The sequence below is a fragment of the Callithrix jacchus genome, chromosome 18 (assembly GCF_049354715.1).
Source record: "Callithrix jacchus isolate 240 chromosome 18, calJac240_pri, whole genome shotgun sequence".
Classification (NCBI taxonomy): Eukaryota; Metazoa; Chordata; class Mammalia; order Primates; family Cebidae; genus Callithrix; species Callithrix jacchus.
Window position 1 is genome coordinate 34,462,833 of NC_133519.1, and position 21,210 is coordinate 34,484,042.

General features: G+C 42.4%; 1 protein-coding gene across 5 annotated transcripts in view; it reads left to right on the plus strand.

Moving 5' to 3' along the window:
• ADCY10 (adenylate cyclase 10) overlaps positions 1 to 20,074 on the plus strand; it is a 98,182-nt gene extending 78,108 nt beyond the window's left edge. For 2 of the 5 annotated variants that reach the window (XM_078356337.1, XM_035279236.3), the window contains 9 exons: positions 1,464 to 1,620; positions 5,626 to 5,830; positions 5,909 to 6,005; positions 7,359 to 7,474; positions 8,321 to 8,438; positions 10,834 to 11,029; positions 17,168 to 17,356; positions 18,600 to 18,780; positions 19,712 to 19,987. In XM_078356337.1, coding sequence (XP_078212463.1) covers positions 1,464 to 1,620; positions 5,626 to 5,830; positions 5,909 to 6,005; positions 7,359 to 7,474; positions 8,321 to 8,438; positions 10,834 to 11,029; positions 17,168 to 17,356; positions 18,600 to 18,780; positions 19,712 to 19,851 — 1,399 coding nt within the window. In that variant the 3' untranslated portion in view covers positions 19,852 to 19,987. Of the gene's footprint in view, positions 1 to 1,463; positions 1,621 to 5,625; positions 5,831 to 5,908; positions 6,006 to 7,358; positions 7,475 to 8,320; positions 8,439 to 10,833; positions 11,030 to 17,167; positions 17,357 to 18,599; positions 19,337 to 19,711 lie in introns of those variants that run through there. The other 3 variants (XM_035279230.3, XM_078356338.1, XM_035279232.3) reach the window with 3 other exon arrangements.
• Positions 20,075 to 21,210: the final 1,136 nt, after the last annotated feature.

A 21,210-nucleotide genomic window follows, 5' to 3' on the forward strand; every position in this document is an offset into this window, starting at 1 on the left:
ACCAGCCTGGTCAACCCAGCGAAACCCCGTCTCCACTAAAAACAAAAAAAAAATTAGCCAGGCATGGTTGTGTATGTCTGTAATCCCAGCTACTGGGAAGGCTGAAGCAACAGAATTGCTTGAATCTGGGAGGCAGAGGTTGTAGTGAGCTGAGATCATACCACTGCACTCCAACCAGGCAACAAAATGAGACTCCATCTCAAAAAAACAAAACATGAAAAAGTACCTGAGACAGGGCTCAATCAGTTTGGAGGTTTATTTTGCCAAGGTTAAGGACATGCCCAGAAGAAAAAAACACAGAATAACAGAATCACAGAAATCATGGTCTGTGCCTTTCTCCAAAGATGAATGTGAGGGCTGCAGTATTTAGAGGGGAAAAGTGAGCTGGAGGGAAATGAAGGAGGGCATGGTCATCCACGTGTTACAAGAGGAAAGAGAAGAGTCAATTACGTATTGTCTCACACTGAGTGAATAGGCACTTAATGTAGGATGAGTAGCTACCGGTGCAGGTACTTAACTTTTTATCTGCAGCTGTCTGCTAAGGAACAAAAGGAAAGGCAACTTCTTGTCAATTTTCAGCTTAACTTTTTCCTTTTGGCATAGTGAATTGGGTTCCTGAATTTTTATTTTCCTTTCGCACCTTTGTTGAGCTGAGAACTAGCTGCTGAGAGCAGTGTGCACTGGAGAGAATAATACACTGGACTTTTGGGCTGGAGGTAGATGGAGCTTGAATCCTGGCACCACCACATTCCAGCTGTGTGTCTTTGCCTTAATTACTTAACCTGAGTCTCACTTTCCTCATATGTAAAATGGAGTCGGTTATTCCACTCTTTTGTTCCAGGGCTGTCATCAGAATCAAATGTAATGAATGATATCAATGTGCTTTTTATTTTATTTATTTATTTTGAGACGGAGTTTTGCTCTTGTCACCCAGGCTGGAGTGCAATGGCGCGATCTCGGCTCACCGCAACCTCCGCCTCCTGAGTTCAGGCAATTCTCCTGCCTCAGCCTCCTGAGTAGCTGGGATTACAGGCACGCGTGACCAAGCCCAGCTAATTTTTTTGTATTTTTAGTAGAGATGGGGTTTCACCATGTTGACCAGGATGGTCTCGATCTCTTGACCTGGTGATCCACCCGCCTTGGCCTCCCAAAGTGCTGGGATTACCAGGCTTGAGCCACTGCACCCAGCCCATCAATGTGCTTTTTAAATACCTTTATTTAACTAGCAATTACCTGACACAGGCCAGATGCTTTACATAAATTAATCATTACAAAGTAGGTATCCTGAGTCCCATTTTACAATGGAGAAAATGTGCTTGTTTGTCAGTTATGGAGGCAGGCCTCAAATTCAAGTCAGTTTCAATTGCCAGGGCCACAGTGAGGACACTGCATACCTGTGCTCCCCTACAGCATAATGATGATGATACCTTCTATGTTCCATTTGTGTTTACTTTATCCAACAGGAAGAAGAGGCTGGCACAACTTCACCGGCAAACTGTCTGCCTCTCCTTGCTGTGGCGCATCTATAGCTTAAATTATTTTTTTCCCTGCAAGTATTATGCCCACCTGGCAGTTATGATGCAAATGAATACTGCACTGGAAACTCAAAATAATTTCCAGGTAGGGGATTTTTGTAGCTGCTCCTTTAAGTTTCTGAATTTCATTTGGGAAGAAAAGCCTAGTGAAAGCCAATTGGGATTCAGAATTGTGAGGATATAACAGAAGGCTTTCTGACGGGCTTGTTTTGACAAGGCTGGCAGTTCTCAAACACTTTGGTTTCTGGATCACTTCACACTGCTAAAAATTATTGAGGATCCAAAATAGCTTTTATTTATATGGGTTGAATTTATTGATATCATATAAGAAACAAAAACTCTCACACCTATAATCCCAGCACTTTGGGAGGCCGAGGCGGGTAGATCACGAGGTCAAGAGATCGAGACCATCCTGGTCAACAAGGTGGAACCCTGTCTCTACTAAAAATACAAAAATTAGCTGGGCATGGTGGCGCGTGCCTGTAATCCCAGCTACTCGGGAGGCTGAGGCAGGAGAATTGCTTGAACCCAGGAGGCGGAGGTTGCGGTGAGCCGAGATCATGCCATTGCACTCCAGCCTGGGTAACAAGAGCGAAACTCTGTCTCAAAAAAAAAAAAAGAAAAAAGAAAAAAAGAACAGAAAATTCTAAAATATTTTTTTTGGTTTTTTTTTGAGACAGAGTCTCACTCTGTCACCAGGGTGGAGTGCAGTGTTGTGATCTCGGCTCACTGCAACCTCCACTTCCCGGGTTCAAGCAATTCTCTTGGCTCAACTTCCTGAGTAGCTGGGACTATAGGCACGTGACACCACACCCAGCTAATTTTTGTATTTTTAGTAGAGACAAGGTTTCGCCATGTTGGTCAGGGTGGTCTTGAACTCCTGACTCAAGTGATCTGCCCCACCTCAGCCTCCCAAAATGCTGGGATTACAGGCATGGGGCACCTCACCTGGCCTAAAATATTATTTTAAAATAAAGATAACAAGCCTATTACATATTAACATAATTACCATTTTCATTTTTTAAAACTCTGTTCCCCAAACAAAAAAAACCTAATGGGAAATATGGCATTGTATTATCTTAATGTCTGGCTTCTAGAAGACAACTAGATTCTCACATCTGCTTCTGCTTTCACTGTTGCAATGTCACGTATGTTGCCTCTGGAAGACTCCACTATATATTCATGAGAGAATGAATATATATTCTTTTTTAAAAAGAATTATAATCATAACAAATACGGAAAGTACACATTAAAGATGTTATTTAACTCGCTGAGTTGACTCAATCAAAATTAGTTAAGACTGGAACCAAGTGGTGCCAAGGAAAATCCAATTTATGAATGGATACAAAACTTGTCTAGTAACGGTAATAATCACTTGTGTTCCACTGAGTATTTACATTTCTATGAAAAACAAATCATATCACTTACATTATTATTAGTTTTTCGCAACATAGTTGTAAGATAGTCCAAAGAAAAGTAGAGATAACTTCGATTAGTAAGTGAGGTGGGAACCCTTCTAAATTCGTGTTTTGGCCCATTTTAAGGTCTCACTATTTTTCCTGTCACAAATAACGCGTGGATGCTATGAAACTAGCTTTGACCTCATATGTTCCCTGAAAAGGTGTCAGGGATTCTTAGGGATCCCGAGATGAATTGGGAGAACCACTAGTCTAAGTCAGAAATAGGAAAGCCTTTGACTGGATGAAGAAGGTATCAGGAGACATGATCAAGAAATTATTAAGCTAAATCCAGCTCATCTAGGCGAATGGCCTTGCTCCATTATAAAAGTACATTAAGTCTGGGTTTCTTCCTCCTGGACTCATTCATTGTCAAGAAGGAAGGGAAGTAGTCAGGTAGCACCGTAAATGTTGGAGGAGCTTCAATTCCTAACTGGGAGTCTGTCCTCTGCATTAGTCCCTTTTGGTGGACTTAGGCTGGCCCTCCTAGGATACAGAAGTATTTATAAAGCCCGTCAAGATTGACCCCTGCTCGCTTCCCATCCTCTGCTCCTAGCTCCTTAGGCCATGAAAGAGTCACAGGCCCAGCCATATAGGTCCTCTTTTGGTTCCTCAAACATAGAAATTTAATCCCATCTGTCTCTGGCTGTTCCCTCTGCCCAGAGTGCTCATCCTCCGATCTTTCCTGGGCGTGACCACCCATTCACTTCTAACTTGTCACTCGGTTTTAATAGATATTATTACCATTCGACAATTTCTTGTTTGTTCCTGCATTAGCTTTTGGTCTGTCTCCCTTAGCAGCCTGTAAATCCCATGGGAGAAAAGTTCTCTTCAGTTGCCTTGTTCATATCCTAAGTTTCTAGAACAATTGCGGTTGCTCAAGAAGTTTATATTGACTGAAATACTTCTCCACACGTGGGGCTATAGCCTAAGAACTGTGGTAGACTTGGGGTGGAAAAAACAGAAAGTCAGGCTGGAAAGTGAACCAAGACATTCGTCATCAAAGTGACTGGGATTGAAAACAGAGAAGCACTCCCCTCAGTGCTCAAAAGCAGATGAGGGACTCAGCATAGGAGGAGGGAAAGACCGAGACAGAGCCAGAGAGTGGTTTTCAGGACTCCGCCTATCTGCGTTGTGACCACTGGCAACCTGCATAAACATGGAGCTTTATATTTTCTCTGTAAAGTGAACCTGTTGGATCTCTATTCTCTCGGTCCAAATCCAAGAGGTCCTAGGCTTTATTACAGTCTTGGATTTCTTGTGTCCCCAACAATTCCCTCTCCCCCACCACCATTTCTGGCTATCCCTACCTTCTGGTAGCATTATCTGGAGCATATTTCAAACAAGGAAGAAATGAATTCCCTAAGACTGACTGTGGTTTTAAATATCCAGGGAACTGCCTGTAGCACAGAATTTGTAGGCTGCTTATTTTGTCCCATTTGAGGAATTCCTCTACTCTAAAATACTTCCCCTACCCCAATACTCCCACCACTAGAGATACTATATTTTTTCTGTTTGTATTTTTCAAAGTAGTTACATGTATTGTTGTTTTTGTATAAATAATAAAACTGCTTCTTTAGAAGGAACTATTTTCTCCTAACTATTCTCTAAGCATGTATATTCTGTAGCAACTTTATCTTTTTAAAGAGTTGTTTAGAGTAACCAGTTTCTTGTAAATCTCCAAATTAGGTGTATTTGTTTGTTTATTTTTGAGAAGGGTCTCACTCAGTCACCCAGGCTGCAGTGCAGTGGCGTGATCATGGCTCAATGCAGCCTCAACCTCCCCTGACCAAGTGATCCTCCCAAACACCTCAGCTTCCTAAGCAGCTAGGACTACAGTTTTGTGTCACCATGCTGGCTATTTTTTTTTTAATCTTTTGTAGAGATGGGGTCTCACTATATTGCCCAGACTGGGCTCAAACTCTTGTGCTCAAGTGACCTCCTGTCTTGGCCTCCTTTGTAGATAGGACTACAGGCATGTGCCACCGTGCCTGGCTAGTTTTTGCTGTTGTTGAAACAGGGTCTCGCTATCGTGGTCAGGCTTGTCTGGAACTCCTGAGGTCAAGCAATCCTCCCACCTCAGCCTCCCAAAGTGGTGGAATTATAGACGTGAACCACTGCACTTGACCTCCAAATTAGGTTTAAAACTAGTCCCTATTAAAAAAAAAAAAGGCAAAGAAACCAAACCAACCTTTCTTTCTTTTTTGTTAAATCGCTGAAGTTATATATGCTTGTTATAACAAACATCACAGAGACGCATAAAGTAAAATCTCTCCTCCCACTCCCAACAAATAGGTAACTACTGTTTATACTTTGGAGTGTATCCTTGCAGGCTTTTCGCTCTGCAATTGTATATCTAATATGTAAGCTATGCTTTTATTTTTCACAGAAATTAAAATTTTTATATTTCATTTAAGGACTCCGTGGGTAAGGGGCCACCAAGCTTATCCTGAATGACTCAGTAAACAGGTAGCAAAAACCCAATTTGATTTCTGTATTTAAGCCCATGGCTTTGGCCAAATGTCCAGCTCTATTCCGACGCTTAATAAATGTTTACCGGCAGACATTGAGTGATGTTCCTGAGCTTTCTGCTTTATGTTCTGCCTCATTCTTCCTCCTCTCTGTCATTTCAGATCATTAAGGCTTACCTAGACTATTCGCTATACCACCAGCTGGCTGGCTACCGGGGCGAGTGGTTCAAATATGAAGTCATGGCCCTGGAGCAGCTCTTCAACCTCCCCCTGAAAGGCGAGGGCATTGAAATTGTGGCATACATCGCTGATACACTGGTCTTCAACAAGCTCATAATGGGACACCTGGACTTGGCCACTGAGTTAGGTAAGGACTGGCTGGGCAAGATGTGATATGAGGATACAAGGAATGTCCCACAATATATTGGAATTGTTTTCTTCCCAGGCACCCGAGCCCACCGGATGTGGGCACTGCTCCAGAATCCCAGCCGACACTGTCTGTCCCTCTGCAGACTTACCCAATGTCTCCTTTTGAAAAGCAGGTATTTATCTTAAAGCATTTTCCAAAATTAGGGGGAGGAGGCCATATTATTGAGTGTTCTGGGTTCAACTTTAGCCTGGCCATAGGGTGGGGAAGGGAGTAGAGTTTGCAGTAAGAAAATGTAACTGATAATAGTTGCCCTATTTTTTTCTTTTTTTTTAGACAGAGTCTTGCTCTGTTGCCCAGGCTGGAGTACAGTGGTTCGATCTTGGCTCACTGCAACCATTGCCTTCGGGTTTAAGCAATTCTCCTGCCTCAACCTCCCGAGTAGCTGGGATTACAGGCACATACCAACACCCTCAGCTAATTTTTGTGTTTTTTAGTAGAGATGGGGTTTCACCCTGTTGGCCACGCTGGTCTTGAACTCCTGATCTCAAGTGACCTACCCACCTTGGCCTCCCAAAGTGCTGGGATTACAGGCATGAGCCACCGTGCCAGGCCTTGGTTTTTGTTTTGTTAGTTTTGTTTCGTTTAACAGAATTCTTTCCCATGCGTCATCTCTAATCTGGTTGCTGTGGCCAGTGAGTGGAGGGGAGTAAGACAGTCATCCCAGCTGTGGAAATCAGCCTTCCACTTCTGTCAAGTGGAGACAAAGGGAAAAGTCTTCTAGGGAGGCAAATAGCCAGAGAATAGTAACCAGGACTAGAGGCCAAGGCCAATTTGCTCTGACTCTGGTCACCCTGATATAGAAAGCCCAGGAAAGAACAATTTGAAACAAGAGCCGATTTGAGATTTAGGTTTTGGTCCTAGGTAGGGATGCATTTGAAGTCTGTTTAAGAGGTGTATTTGGTTCTGAATTACTGAGAAGGACCAGGACTAGACCAGGAAGGGACCTTACTGAACCTCATCCTATTTACTGCTTTTTTTGTTCAATAGCTTTGAGGGTACAAGTGGTTTTCAGTTACATAGATGAATTTTATAGTAGTGAATTCTAAGAGTTTAGTGCACCAGTAGTGTACACGTACCCAATATGTAGTCTTTTATCTCTCACTTCCCGCCTCCCCTCCACGCTGAGTCCCCAAAGTCCATTATGTCACCCCCCCTCCTTTTTTTTTTGAGACAGAGTTTCACTCTTTCACCCAGGCTGGAGTGCAGTGGTGCGATCTTGGCTCACTGCAACCTCCGCCTTCCAGTTTCAAGAGATTCTCCTGCCTCAGCCTCCCAGGTAGGGGGATTACAGGCTCCTGACATCACGCCTGACTAATTTTTGTATTTTAGTAGAAACAGGGTTTCACCATGTTGGCCAGGCTGGTCTCGAACTCCTGACCTCATGATCTGCCCGCCTTGGCCTCCCAAGTGCTGGGATTACAATATCCACCACTTTTTAGTGGCCACTATCTTTTCTCTTCCATAGATACATGCAATTGATCCAGGTGCTGGAGTGTCTGTGGGATCTTTCTGTAACACAGGAACACATCTTGAGCAAGGCATTTTTCTACTTCGTCTGCTTGGACACTATGCTTTATTCTGGTAAGTGTGGGTTTGGAATGTAAAAGAACTTGGGGGTGTGGCACCTGTGCTGGTATGGTGAAGCAGCTGTCACGTTGGGGCTTTGGCACCAATAGGTTCCGTCTGGGTGGACTTACAGAGCAGGGATGGAGAGAGACTGGTGGTGTGAACTGAAGCACTGTCCAGCAGGTGCCAAGATTGTAAAGGCACTTCAAGTCGGAGAATTAAGTCTGAAGGAACCTGATTGGTATGAGCTGCCAGTTAAACTGTCAGATCAACTTGCACCTAAGTGATCGTGACTATCTTACTATGTGCCTCTTGGTTTTTAACTTTTAGCAGGATGTACTTAGAGACTTCATGCTTTAGAATGAAGGACTAGTTTGCTTCAGGTGAGAGTTCCAGGTTGGTAGCTGTTGGTGATTTGGAAAAGAAGTTATTTCCTGATCACCTTCAAGTGACATCAAGTAGGTCACTTGAAGTGTACATACTAAACCACAGGAACCAACTTGGGAATTGTTTTCCACACACAGGATCTTGAAAGGGGATGCAGACATTGCCGCCACCAAGGGAAGCATGTGTGAGGAGACACCAAAGTCCTAGGCTGTATTAAGGCTGGGAAGGATTAGTTAAACCCCACCCTGCCTGGTCAGTACTGTGGAACTGTATTATATATCCATAACACTCCCCAATAGCTGGGACTCAGCAAACACAGGCCGTTCCAGTCGTGAGGTTGTTGGGGACCCTTTAGATTCATACAATGATCAGAGGCTACTCTCCCTGCAGTGGGAATATTCTACTGAGAACAACTAGGCTAGAAAGATGACCACCCACACCTACCAGCAACTCTCACCCTTTTCTCTCTTTTAGGTTTTGTTTATAGAACATTTGAAGAATGTTTGGAATTCATATACCAATATAAAGACAACGGAATCCTCAAGTTCCAGAGTGGACTCCTCCTGGGACTTTATTCGTCTGTGGCTCTCTGGTAACAATGTGTTGCCTATCACTAAATTCCCAAGGGGAAGATGTTGAGTTCCAAGGAAGAGTTCTTTAAAAATATTTTAGAAGGTGTTCATAATTTATACCTGAGAGAGCTTAAAGGTGTCAGGGGATATTTACACTGAAAGATGTGTTAGGGATCAACTAGTTCATCCCCCTTGGCCAAGGACAGATAAGTGAGATTGTCTCAACTGCATTCCATGCAATAAATATTTATCGCAAACAGATCATGTTGTGCTGATACAGGGATAAATAAGAAAAGATTGCTTTCTTTGAAGGAGTGCTGGGGTTTTAGGAAGACGAATGAATGGTACCACTTGCCCACCCCAGCACCCACCCATATCTAATCATATGGATTGATACAGCCAATGTTGGAGGACATGGCTTATATCTGCACGTAAGTGGGCTTCCTCATATTGAGCCCTAGAATTGGACTTAACCTGCTCAGTAGCAGGCAGCTCTGGAAAACTGTAGATCTACTCACATGGAGGCAGGGCTCTCGTAGCACAGAGATCAGTATCACACTCCCTGTTGGCTTCACTAGCTTTCAAGATGCAGAGAGATACAGACAGAGTTATACCTGCCCAATTCCTCTCCCAATTCACCAGCAAGATCTCTCCTTATCATTGAAGGGGCAAGTGAAGCAGGGGAAGAGTTCTCGTGCTTTGCACCAAATAGAAGCCCCTCACATGGAAGGAAACTTCAGGAGTAAGGAAGAAGCATTCTCCACGTATCCCATTAACTCATTAAGTCTGAGGCTTAATCCCGTTAACCTATTATGTTTTGTTTTTGTTTTTGTTTTTTGAGACGGAGTCTTGCTTTGTCTCCAGGCTGGAGTACAGTAGCACAATCTCGGCTCACTGCATCCTCTGCCTCCTGGGTTCAAGCGATTCTTCTGCCTCAGCCTCCCGAGTAGCTGGGACCACAGGCACACGCCACCACGCCCGGCTAATTTTTTTTGTATTTTTAGTAGAGACGGGGTTTCACCGTGTTGGCCAGGATGGTCTCGATCTTTTGACCTCGTGATCCGCCCGCCTCAGCCACCCAAAGTAACCTATTACGTTTTTAACTCAGTTAAGCCTATTGCTACATGTTCATACCCTTAAGGAAGGAGATGAACGCTAAGGTTCTAAAATGGGTCAGAACAGAACATTCATTACATTACTTCCAAGACTATCCCCAAGACTGAAAATTGCCCCCTATTATTTCCTATCTTAATTAAATTATATGCAACCATATGGTCTATCAGAGGTCTGTGCTGAAGCTAAGCGACGATATGAAGACATTCCTATATCAAATGCTACAGATTAGAGCAGCTCCAACTCTGAATAGAAACCCACCCCTCCTTCTTTCTGAGACAGTTGTGCTGTGTCACCCAGGTGGGAGTACCATAGTGCGATCATGGATCACTGCAGCCTCGCCTTCCTAGGCTCAAGTGATCCTCCCAGACACCTCAGCTTCCCGAGTAGCTGAAACTGCAGGTGCATACCACCACAGTTAGCTAATTTTAATTTTTTGTAGAGATGGGATTTTGTCATGTTCCCCAGGCTGGTCTCCAACTCCTGGGATCAGGCAATCCTACCTCAGCCTCCCCAAATGCTGGGATTACAGGCATGAGCCACTCACTCACCTGGCCAGAAATCTCCTTATTATAAAATTAATGGGGAGAAATTAAAATCCAAAAATTAATTACTCTTGCCAATTAAAGTTCAAAATCAAATAATTTACCAATGTGAGTTAAAGGTCAAGGAATCTAAAGTTCCAAAATCATCCAAATTTCTTTTTCTTGTCTATCTCAGCTGAAGAGTTCTTTCAACACCTGTGTCCTAGGCCAATGTTGCTGACTTTAGTGGGCTAAAAATCACCTGGAGAGCTTGTTAAAGGGGAGATGCCTCACCCTCAGAGCCTGTCTGATTCAGTATACCTGGACTGAACCAGAGAACCTGCATTAATGAGAACCCAGGTGATACTGATGATGTCAGTCTGTGAACCACATTTTGAGCAGTACTATCCTAAATCATCTGTCTTCAGTATTGGAGCAATAGCTTCAAGTCCCAGAATCTACAATTCCAAGTGTCTGACCTCCCTTACTTTTTAATATAAAAAATCAAAGAGTTCAGTGGTGGTTAATATTACCTGGGTGTTTCCAAGGATTCTATTCATCTCAAGCCATCAAAAAAAAAAATCTATCATTTCCTTGCTCTGCATCACATAATTTCCTGCTTTTTTAGGGAGAGTGAAGCAGGAGTAGGCAGGAGGCACACTTCTAGAGACCCAGGTACAGGAATACAGGAAGCCGCACATCCAGAGAGAGCCATTTCAGAAAGCCAATCTATTCCACAGGTGATACTGATTTTGCTTATTCCTTTGCGGTAATGCAGGTATGCCAGACTTCAGGAATGGGACGACTTTTACATATTTTCCAGTACAGCTAAAAATCTGTTGCCAAGAAGAACCATAACGCTTATGTACTATGAAGGACTGTCCAGGTACATGGAGGGGCAAGTTCTTCATCTTCAAAAGCAAATCAAAGAACACTCAGAGAATGCCCATGATAATGGAAAGGAGCTCCTCAAGGTGAGGCCTACTCTCCAGTTTCCAGTATAAAATATGCCTCAATGGATCTCTGTCTGCTTCCTGTGCTAATTATTTTCTCATTATAGAATTATACGTGTTTATAACAGACGTTTTTGAAGGCACTTCCCCAAAGTAAGAAAGAAAATATAAATTGTTCACTACATTACTACTCAGAGATAAGCACTTTTTATACATTGAGGTCCCACTTTTCAAGTATTTCTGTGTGTGCCTGTACATTTCTGTATTTTGTAATTTGCTATTAAGCATATTATGAATAATTTTCTGTCATTAAATTGTTTTTCACATCACAATTTAAAAGGAAGCATGGTAGTTTATCTTATTGATATACGATTACGTGGTCTAATGATTCTTGGATAAAACTTTTCTGAATGATCTTATTGCCATTGCTGTGATAAAGCATCCTGGCAGATAAATCATTCCACATGACAATTTTAAAAATTCAACTAGGTATTAAGCTTTTTTTTTTTTTTTTGGAGTTTCGCTCTTGTTACCCAGACTGGAGTGCAATGGCACGATCTTGGCTCACCACTACCTCCGCCTTCTGGGTTCAAGCAATTCTCCTGCCTCAGCCTCCCGAGTAGCTGGGATTATAGGCACGCACCACCATGCCCAGCTAATTTTTTTGTACGGGTTTCACCTTGTTGACCAGGATGGTCTCGATCTCTTGACCTCGTGATCCACCCGCCTCGGCCTCCCAAAGTGCTGGGATTATAGGCGTGAGCTACCGCGCCCAGCGTATTAAGCATATTAATACAAGAGTGCTGGGGCACAAGAGTGAGCAAATTAAACACCTCCAAGAGTTTACAACGTGGCATGGGCAAGCACCCTAAGAGAATAAAGGGCTAAACGTCTGGTATTGGGTCGACACATTTGCCTTGTTCTTGTGAACACTGAGCACAGGTCTATTAGCTTTCTATTGCTCTGTCACTCATTACCACAAAGTTAACAGCTTAAAACAATACCCACTTCTTGACAGAGTCTTGCTTTGTCACCCAGGCTGGAGTGCAGTAGTCCAGTCTCGGCTTACTGCAACCACCACCTCCCAGGCTCAAGCAATTCTCATGTCTCAGCCTCCCAAGTAGCTGGGATTATAGGCAAGCGCCACCATGACCGGCTATTTTTGTATTTTTAGTAGAGATGAGTTTTCACCATGTTAGCCAGATTGGTTTTGAACTCCTGACCTCAAGTGATCCACCCATCTCAGCCTCCCAAAGTGCTGAGATTACAGGTTCACACCTGCCAGGCCACCAAACAGGCCCCAAACAACACCCACCATGCCAAGCCCCAAACAACACCCACTTCGTAACTCACAGTTTGGCAGGTCCAAAGCCTCAGTGGTCTGGTCTGGGATCTCTGCTTAGGAGATGTATTTACATAAGCAGAAATAATTGAATACATTGTTGCTGTTGTTATTTTGAACAAACTGTCATCTGTTAGAATAAGAAAAGGAAAATTTTGATTTTACCTCCACTTACTCCTTCTTCAATGCTCTTTATGTAGATATAAGTTTCTGACCTATATATCTTCCTTCTCTCTAAAGAATTTCTTTAACATTTTTTGCAAGTCAAGGCTATTAGCAACAACTTCCTTCAATTTTGGTTTGTCTGAGAAGTCTTTATTTTGTCTTCAATTTTGAAGGATAATTTCACTGGGTAAAGAATTCTAGGGATTTTTTTCCTGTCAACATGTCATGGCACTGTCTTCTTGCCTGCATGGTTTCTGAGGAAAAGTGAAACACACTTCTTTTTTTTTGTTCCTCTCTAGAAGCCCCTTGGGCTTCATTCAAATTTTTTACTTTTTCTTTGAAATGGAGTTTCCCTCTGTCACCTAGGCTGGAATGCAGTGGTGCGAGCTTGGCCCACTGCAACCTCCACCTCCTGGGTATGCCTTGTAATTTTTCTTGATAGCCAGACATGATGTACCAGATAAAAAGACTTTGTCTCAATAGGTCTTTAGTAATGTGATGGTAAGGTGTGAGGAGCGGGAACGCATTCTACAGTCCTGTGATTAGGTCTCAGTCTTTTAGGTAGCCTATTCCTCTGGACTAAGAACTTCACAAGTGCTTTTCATTCCCCTCTTCCTTAGGTGGGACCCAATGGCTAGATCTGGCTTTAGTTGGGTATTCATCTCCCCCAAGATTGGTTAGGATCTATTAAAACCCCTGGAGGTTAGGCTCCGGTTACATAGTTTCTCCTGAGGGCAAACCTCGTTAAGAAGAATGGAGTATTCTGGCATATTTCAAAATGGTTCCTTTTCCTCTTCCTCTGCTGAAAGAATGAGGGATTTTTTTTTCCTCCAATATTTACTGAGAGATCCTGGTTGAGCTTCCGGAGGTAAAACACACAAAACTGTTAGGGCTTACCTGAAGGTGTTTGGGGTTTTTTTATGTCTAATTTTTTTTTTTTTTTTGAGACGGAGTCTTGCTCTGCTGCCCAGGCTGGAGTGCAATGGCACTATCTTGGCACACTGCAACCTCCACCTCATGGGTTCAAGTGATTCTCGTGCCTCTGCCTCCTGAATAGCTGGGATTATAGGCGCCTGCTATCATGCCTGGCTAATTTTTGTATTTTTGTAGAGACGGGGTTTCACCATGCTGGCCAGGCGGGTCTTGAACTCTTGACATCAGTGATCTGCACACCTTGGCCTCCCAAAGTGTTGGGATTACAGGTGTGAGCCACGGCACCCAGTCTAATTTTTTTTATTGTCATCCAAATACACACAGCATAAAACTTAACATCTTAATCATGTGTAAGTATGCAGCTCAGTGGTATTAATTACATTTATAATGTGTATCCATCTCTGCCCTCCATCTCCGTAACTGTCTTCATCTTGTAAAATAGAAACTCTGTACCCATGAATTGTATGTTTGTTAGAACTAGTTGGTTTATTGTGTTGTCTAAGACCACTATGTCTTATCTTTTGTAAAATTGTTCTATCCATTATTGTTAGTGAAGCCTCCAACTCTTATGGAATATTCTATTATAGAACTGTTTCTACCTACATAATAGAACTATCATAGAACTCTCTATTTCTACCTTCAGTTTTGTCAGTTTTTGCTTCATATATATTGATGATCTTATTAGATGCCTAAATGTTTATAGTTGTTGTATCTTTTTGCTGTATTAGAACTTTTATTAATATATAATATTATTTGCTTCTTGTAGGATTTTTTCTGATTTAAAGTTCATTTTGTCTGACATTTATAGCCACTCTTATTCTCTCTGGGTTACTATTTGTATGAAATATCTTTCTCTATCTTTTCACTGTCCATCTATTTGTGCCTTTGGATCTAAAGTGAGTCTCTTTTAGTATGTAATTAGATCACGTTTTGTTAAAAATCCATTCTGCCAATTTGGTTTTATTTTTGAGAGTTTAATTTAATTACATTTAAAGTAATTACTGATAAAGAGAGAATTGCTTGTATCATTTTGCCATTGGTTTTCAATACGCCTTCCAGCTTCTTTGCTACTCATTTCCTGAACTACTATCTTCTTTGCATTTAATTTTTCACAGTGAAACATTCAAGTTCTCTCCCCATTTTCTTTTGTGTATATTCTGTAGCTATTTTCCCATGGTTACCACGAGGATTACATTCAGCGTCCTGAAGTTAACTTCAGTAACACACACAAAACTCTGCTCCTTTAATAGCTTCCCACCCCTTTTGGTTGTTGACGTCACAGAATTACTTTTTTTTTTTTTTTTTTTTTTGAGATGGGGTTTCGCTCTTGTTACCCAGGCTGGAGTGCAATGGCGCGATCTCGGCTCACTGCAACCTCCGCCTCCTGGGTTCAGGCAATTCTCCTGCCTCAGCCTCCTGAGTAGCTGAGATTATAGGCACGCGCCACCATGCCCAGCTAATTTTTTGTATGTTTAGTAGAGACGGGGTTTTACCATGTTGACCAAGATGGTCTCGATCTCTTGACCTCGTGATCCACCCGCCTCGGCCTCCCAAAGTGCTGGGATTACAGGCGTGAGCCACCGCCCGGCCCAGAATTACATTTTTATACATTGTGTCTCCCAAAACATAAATGAGTCATCATTTTAAGTGATTAGTTTCTTGAACTATGTAGAAAACAAAACGTGGAGTCACAAGCCACAGTTACAATAATACTAGCTTTTGAGCTAGTAATTTCTCCCTCATCTTTGACGGACACTTTTGCTAGACAGAAGACTCTTGGTTGATGGGATTTTTTTTCTTTTAACGCTTTGAACATATTGGCCCCCTTGCCTCCTGACCTCTAAGTTCTCTGATGAGGAATCTGCTGCTAATGGTATGAAGATGTCTTGTATGTGATTTGTTGCTACTGTCACTGCTTTCAAGATTTCGTGTCTTTTGCTTTCAAAAGTGATTATAATGTGTCTTAGTGTGGATCTCTTCAAGTTTATCTTACTTGGAGTTTGTTGAGCTTTTGGGGTGTTTATATTTATATCTTTTATCAAATTTGGAAAGTTTTCAACCATTATTTCTTCAAATATTCTTTCTAGCTCTTTCTCTCTCTTCTTCAGGGACTTCCACAATGCATTTATTGGTTCACTTGTTGGTGTTCCACAAGTCCCTTAGACTCTGTTAACTTTTCTTCAATCTTTTTTCTTTCAGTTTCTCAGATTCAATAATTTCCATTGTCATACCTTCAAGTTTGCTGCCTAACTCTGCCTTTGAATCCCTCTAGTGATTTTTCAATTTTAGTTATTGTACTTTTCACCTCCAGAATTTCTTTTTGGGGTGGAGAGAAAAATAAAGTTGGTGGCAGGGGAGAAGGGCAATAGCCCTTTAAATCCCCTGGAAGTCACTTCAACTAGAGAGGGAAGGGCTTGCAATGATGGGGAGAAGTGCAACAATGGCTGCCTACCTCTTGTCTCTACCTCTTCCATCAGAAGCAGCAATTGGTGATCAGAACACCAATCCCTGATATCTCACACAGGGTTCTTTTTGCCCAAACTTGTTCCCACAAGTTGTGTGCAGGTTCTTCAGGAGCATGTGCAGAACTGTCTGCCATAGGTTTTAAGGTGGGGGGACAGGCAGCTGTGCTAAGAGCTGAAACTGAAATTAACCTCAGTTTACCATCCAAGCCTTCATCTGGCATTTACATACAAGTTTTCAGCAGACTCCAGAGTTCTAACATAGTTACATTCTGATGGATTCTGTCAGTGTAATGATAGTCTAGGTGGGGATACAGATAGTTGGTACTTCCTATCTGCCATCTTTCCAGAATCCTCTTCTCCATAGAGTTTTTAACTCCCAGACCTGTCCACTCTGAGTCTGTAGCAATTCATCAATTACAGTTCAGGTTTTCCTAGCCTGGCACTGATTCCCACAGTGGTTTCCACTTGTGAATCTCTGTCTGTTTGTCCCTGCAGTCTTTGGAACAGCAGTTTGCCCCATGTTCTCACTTCTCTTATGGATCCAAGAATATCTGTTATCTTTCAGTCCGTTCAGCTTTTTACTTGATTCCAGGACTAAGTGGTTACTTCCAAGCACCTTACATGCAGAGGTGGCCAATTTTTTTCCTAATTTTTTCAACAATTAACTTGTACTGCTTTAATAATCATAATCATCAAAATTATTATTTTTTTTGAGATGGAGTCTCGCTCTGTCACCCAGGCTGGAGTGCAGTGGCACAGTCTTGGCTAACTGCAACCTCTGCCTCCCAGGTTCAAGTGATTCTCCTGCCTCAGCCTCCCAAGTAGTTGGGATTACAGGTGTGCACCACCACAACCAGCTAATTTTTGTATTTTTAGTAGAGACAGGGTTTCACCATGTTGGTCAGGCTTGTCTCAAACTCCTGACCTCAGGTGTTCCACCCGCCTCAGCCTCCCAAAGTGCTGCGATTACAGGCGTGAGCCACTGTGCCCGGCCATCAAAATAATTTTTTTAAAAAGTTATTGCAGAGAAGCAATGATGGGATCTCTCATGTTAATTTCTGATCTCAGTGGACCATGGGGGCTACTCCACCTGACATTTATTATCTCCAATACTTACTATGTATGTCTCAATAATGTATTTTCTCATTTGATTGCTTAAATCCTTGAAATGTTCCCAAATCGTCTGTGAAGGAGATAACTTACAGTCAAGGACCCTGTTTGATTCTAATATACTTTGTGGGTTTTTTTCTTTAGAACTTGGAGAATCTGGTGGGTCAAAATACCACTGGCCCTGTCTTTTACCCGAGGCTCTACCACCTGATGGCTTACATCTGTATATTAATGGGAGACAGGCAGAACTGTCGCCTCTTTCTGAACACAGCGCTGCAGCTCTCTGACACTCAGGGGAATGTGCTGGAGAAATGCTGGCTGCAGATGAGCACAGTACGTATCATCAGCTAGCAAGCTGGGATGGGGGATGCTCACCTGTATAAAGAAGCCCTGGAAGCCCATTGCCTGGTTAGGTTTCACCAGGCACAGGTCATTGTCTTAGTCTGTCCAGGCTGCTGTAACAAAATATCTTAGACTGGGTCATTGATAAACAATAGAAAATTACTGCACAGTTTTGGAAGGTGGAAGTCCAAGATCAAGGCACTGGAGATTCAATGTCTGGTATCCATTCCTCACAGATGGTGCCTTTTGCTGTGTCCTTGCATGTCAAAAGGATGGAAAAGGAAAATTTGCTCCCTCCAGCCGTTTTTTTAATTTTTTTTTTTTTTTTGAGACGGAGTTTCGCTGTTGTTACCCAGGCTGGAGTGCAATGGCGCAATCTCGGCTCATCAGAACCTCCGCCTCCTGGGTTCAGGCAATTCTCCTGCCTCAGCCTCCCGAGTAGCTGGGATTACAGGCACGCGCCACCATGCCCAGCTAATTTTTGTATTGTTAGTAGAGACGGGGTTTCACCTTGTTGACCAGGAGGGTCTCGATCTCTTGACCTCGTGATCTACCCGCCTCGGCCTCCCAAAGTGCTGGGATTATAGGTGTGAGCCACCGCACCTGGCCTCCTCCAGCCTTTTTATAAGGACGCTAATTCTATCCATGAGGGCAGAGCCCTCATGACCTAATTACCTCCCAAAGACCCACCTCTTAATACCATCACCTTGGGGGTTAATTTGCAACATAAGAATTTCAAGGGATGCCAACATTCAGACCGTAGCAATCACCATAGGCCTTTCTGGATTCTTACCAGAACGGGTGACGTGCCCAGAGCTCAGGTTTGTGAGCTTCCTCTTCCCCTTTAAGTTCTCATGGACTCTCCCCCTCATCCAAATCCCTCTTAGCATGCCCTCTCTGCCCTTCTCTGTGGCCACTTTCCACTTTGTGTTACATCTGTCTGCATGTCTTTCCTCTCCTTGAGAATGTGAACTCTTTGAAAGCAAAAACCACTTAGTGCCCAGCACGCCGCCTTATACTCAGCTTTGCTGAACAGGTGAATGAATGTGTGAGTATGTGTGTTTATTTTAAGTGGGATGTATTAGTATCCTAGTTTGGATAGCAAGATTCATTTTTGTCTATGGGTTCACATGGTTTTGAAAGCTCAAAGACAGTTTGCCTTACTTGGTATTGGATTAATCCTGATTAAAAAGTCAAGGAGTGCTAATAATTTCTTCTGTTTCCCTCCTCTCAGGAATGCTGGTACTCAACCTCTGAGTTAAAAGAAGACCAATGGCCTCAGACGATCTTGAGTCTCCCATCATGGGAAGAAATTGTAACAGGCAGGGTAAACATTCAGGATATTCAAAAAAACAAATTCCTGATGAGAGTTGATACCGTGGACAATCATTTCTATCATGTCAAAGAAAAAAGATGTTAGTAAGCACTATGTCCTTGTGATGATCTATTATCAACCTTTCTCTGTGGCTGGCCCCCTCCAGATTCCTACGTAAGCTCTTCTGTTCAAGGCACAGACCAGACAAGTTGATTTCTTTTCTTTCTGGTCAAAAAGGGTCAGGAGTGTCATGCTTTACTTCCTCCTAACATTACAAAAATTGCCCTTACCATTCATGTTGTTTTAGCTTGATCTGTCTATTTCAGCCCATGCAAAGTTGTATCATATGAGAAGTTATTAATCTCAGGATGGTATAACATCATGTGTTGCAACAGACATGTTTCTAGTTAGTAAATTAACTGAAAATATGTATTTTTAAACATCCAGTTGTTAAGTCTTTTGGAGGTAGCACAGTATTACAAATAGCAAACATTTGTCATGGTCTATAAAAACAGAATAAGAAAAGATACGTTTGTAGGACCTGGCTGCAGCTTCCAAAGCCAGGGGGATGTCTTAGCTCCTCTCACCAAATATCAAATCAATTTTTAATATCAGATAAATATGTTTAATACAAAATAAAGATCAAGTTTTAAAAATTAACATATTAATAATTTTTGGGAGGCCGAGGTGGGTGGATCATGAAGTCAAGAGATTGAGACCATCCTAGTCAACGAGGTGAAACCCCGTCTCTACCGAAAATACAAAAATTAGCTGGGCACGGTGGTGCGCACCTGTAGTCTCAGTTACTTGGGAGGCTGAGGCAGAAGAATTGCTTGAACCCAGAAGGCGGAGGTTGCGGTGAGCCGAGATCATGCCATTGCACTCCAGTCTGGGTAACAACAGCAAAACTCCGTCTCAAAAAATAAATAAATAAAATAATAATAATAATTTTTATGTGGGTATCTTTTACATATTTAGAGTTTGCATTATTTTATATTTAAGAAATAACATTCATCTTCATCATTTCCCAGATGCAAAAGCAAAGCTGTGCATTTTTTCTCCTGGTAACATAAGTGAGTTCCACAAAGGAGGTTGGACAGACTCAGATGGCACCACGAGGTTAACCACAGAGCCCTGCTGGCCTGGCATGGAGGGAAGAGCTCCAAGCTAAGAAATCAGAACATAAGCTCTGCCATAGACGCACTTGATTCCTGCCTGATACATATTCCCTGCCTGATAAACATAACCTCCCTATTTTAGTGCATTTTTGTGAGTATTGAATAAAATAGTGAAGGTTAAAAAGTGTTGAAAAGTACAGTGTGGCAGACAAATGAAAGAAACTGATATTAGACAGATGACTGATTTTAAAATAAACACGTCAAATACTAAACTTCGATAAGCGCTGTCCCTTCAAGCTGTCATCCGGAAGCTGTGTGTTCTCCCCATGCTGCGACATAGAAACCCCTTGCTTTCTAACGGCCTTATTTTGGACTTTATTCATTCCACCAACGTTTTCCAACTTATTACCGTGTACTAATCCCTGATTAAATACTGGAGATTACGATATAAAAACATGAGGGACACAGTTCTTGACCTCAGCAAGCTCACTTGTCCAACAGAAGAAACAGATGCACACAGAAACCTCACTGAGCCCATTCTACTGTAATATGATAGAGCTGTGTTCAAATCCCGCATGGTGGAAGGAGTGACACATACAAAACCTGGACATCTCCAAGACTCAGCTGAACTGCCTCTGAGTTCAGATTTATTTCGATTACATTGCCTTAATCATAACAATTCCTTACATTTGTACAACTCTTTATAAAGAGTTCTGGCACCTGCTCTTATCTTCTCCCTGCAAACCCTGAATGGTGAGAATGATAGATGCTCTGGCTTGCCTGAGATCATCTGGCCAGTAAGTGGCTGAACGTGAGCCTAAATCCAGAAATTGTGTGCCCTTGTCCAAGCATATTCAAATCTGCTTTTCTGGCTCTCTGTCTTGGCTTCTGCAAACCATCAGGAAACAGTGTTTTCTGTCTTAAAAATCGCTTTGACCATCTAAACATTCAAGTTCCCTTTAGCTTCCACAAAATGAACCTAATTCTACTCTTTGGAATCATACAGAATAAACTTAAACTTGTTCCTCGCTGACCCCTTCAAAGCCTTGAACATACCTCTCATGGTTCTCTTGAGCCTTCTCTAAGCTAAATACCTCTGGTTCCTCTGCTTCTCCCACCATCTCCTTGTTTTCCGTTCTCTCAGTATCCTGGTCACCTGTCTCTGAATATATTCACATTTATCTCTATTTCACTTATATATGAGCAATAGAATGGCCAATTTGGAATATGAGAGGACTCTTACTTCTTTTGTTCTACCTGCAAGAGTCCTAGTAGAACCACTTATGTGCCTTCACTTTTTTTTTTTTTTTTGGCGACAGAGTCTCGCTGTCACCCAGCCTGGAGTGCAGTGGTGAGATAGCTCACAGCAACCTCCACCTCCCAGGTTCAATCGATTCTCCTGCCTCACCCTG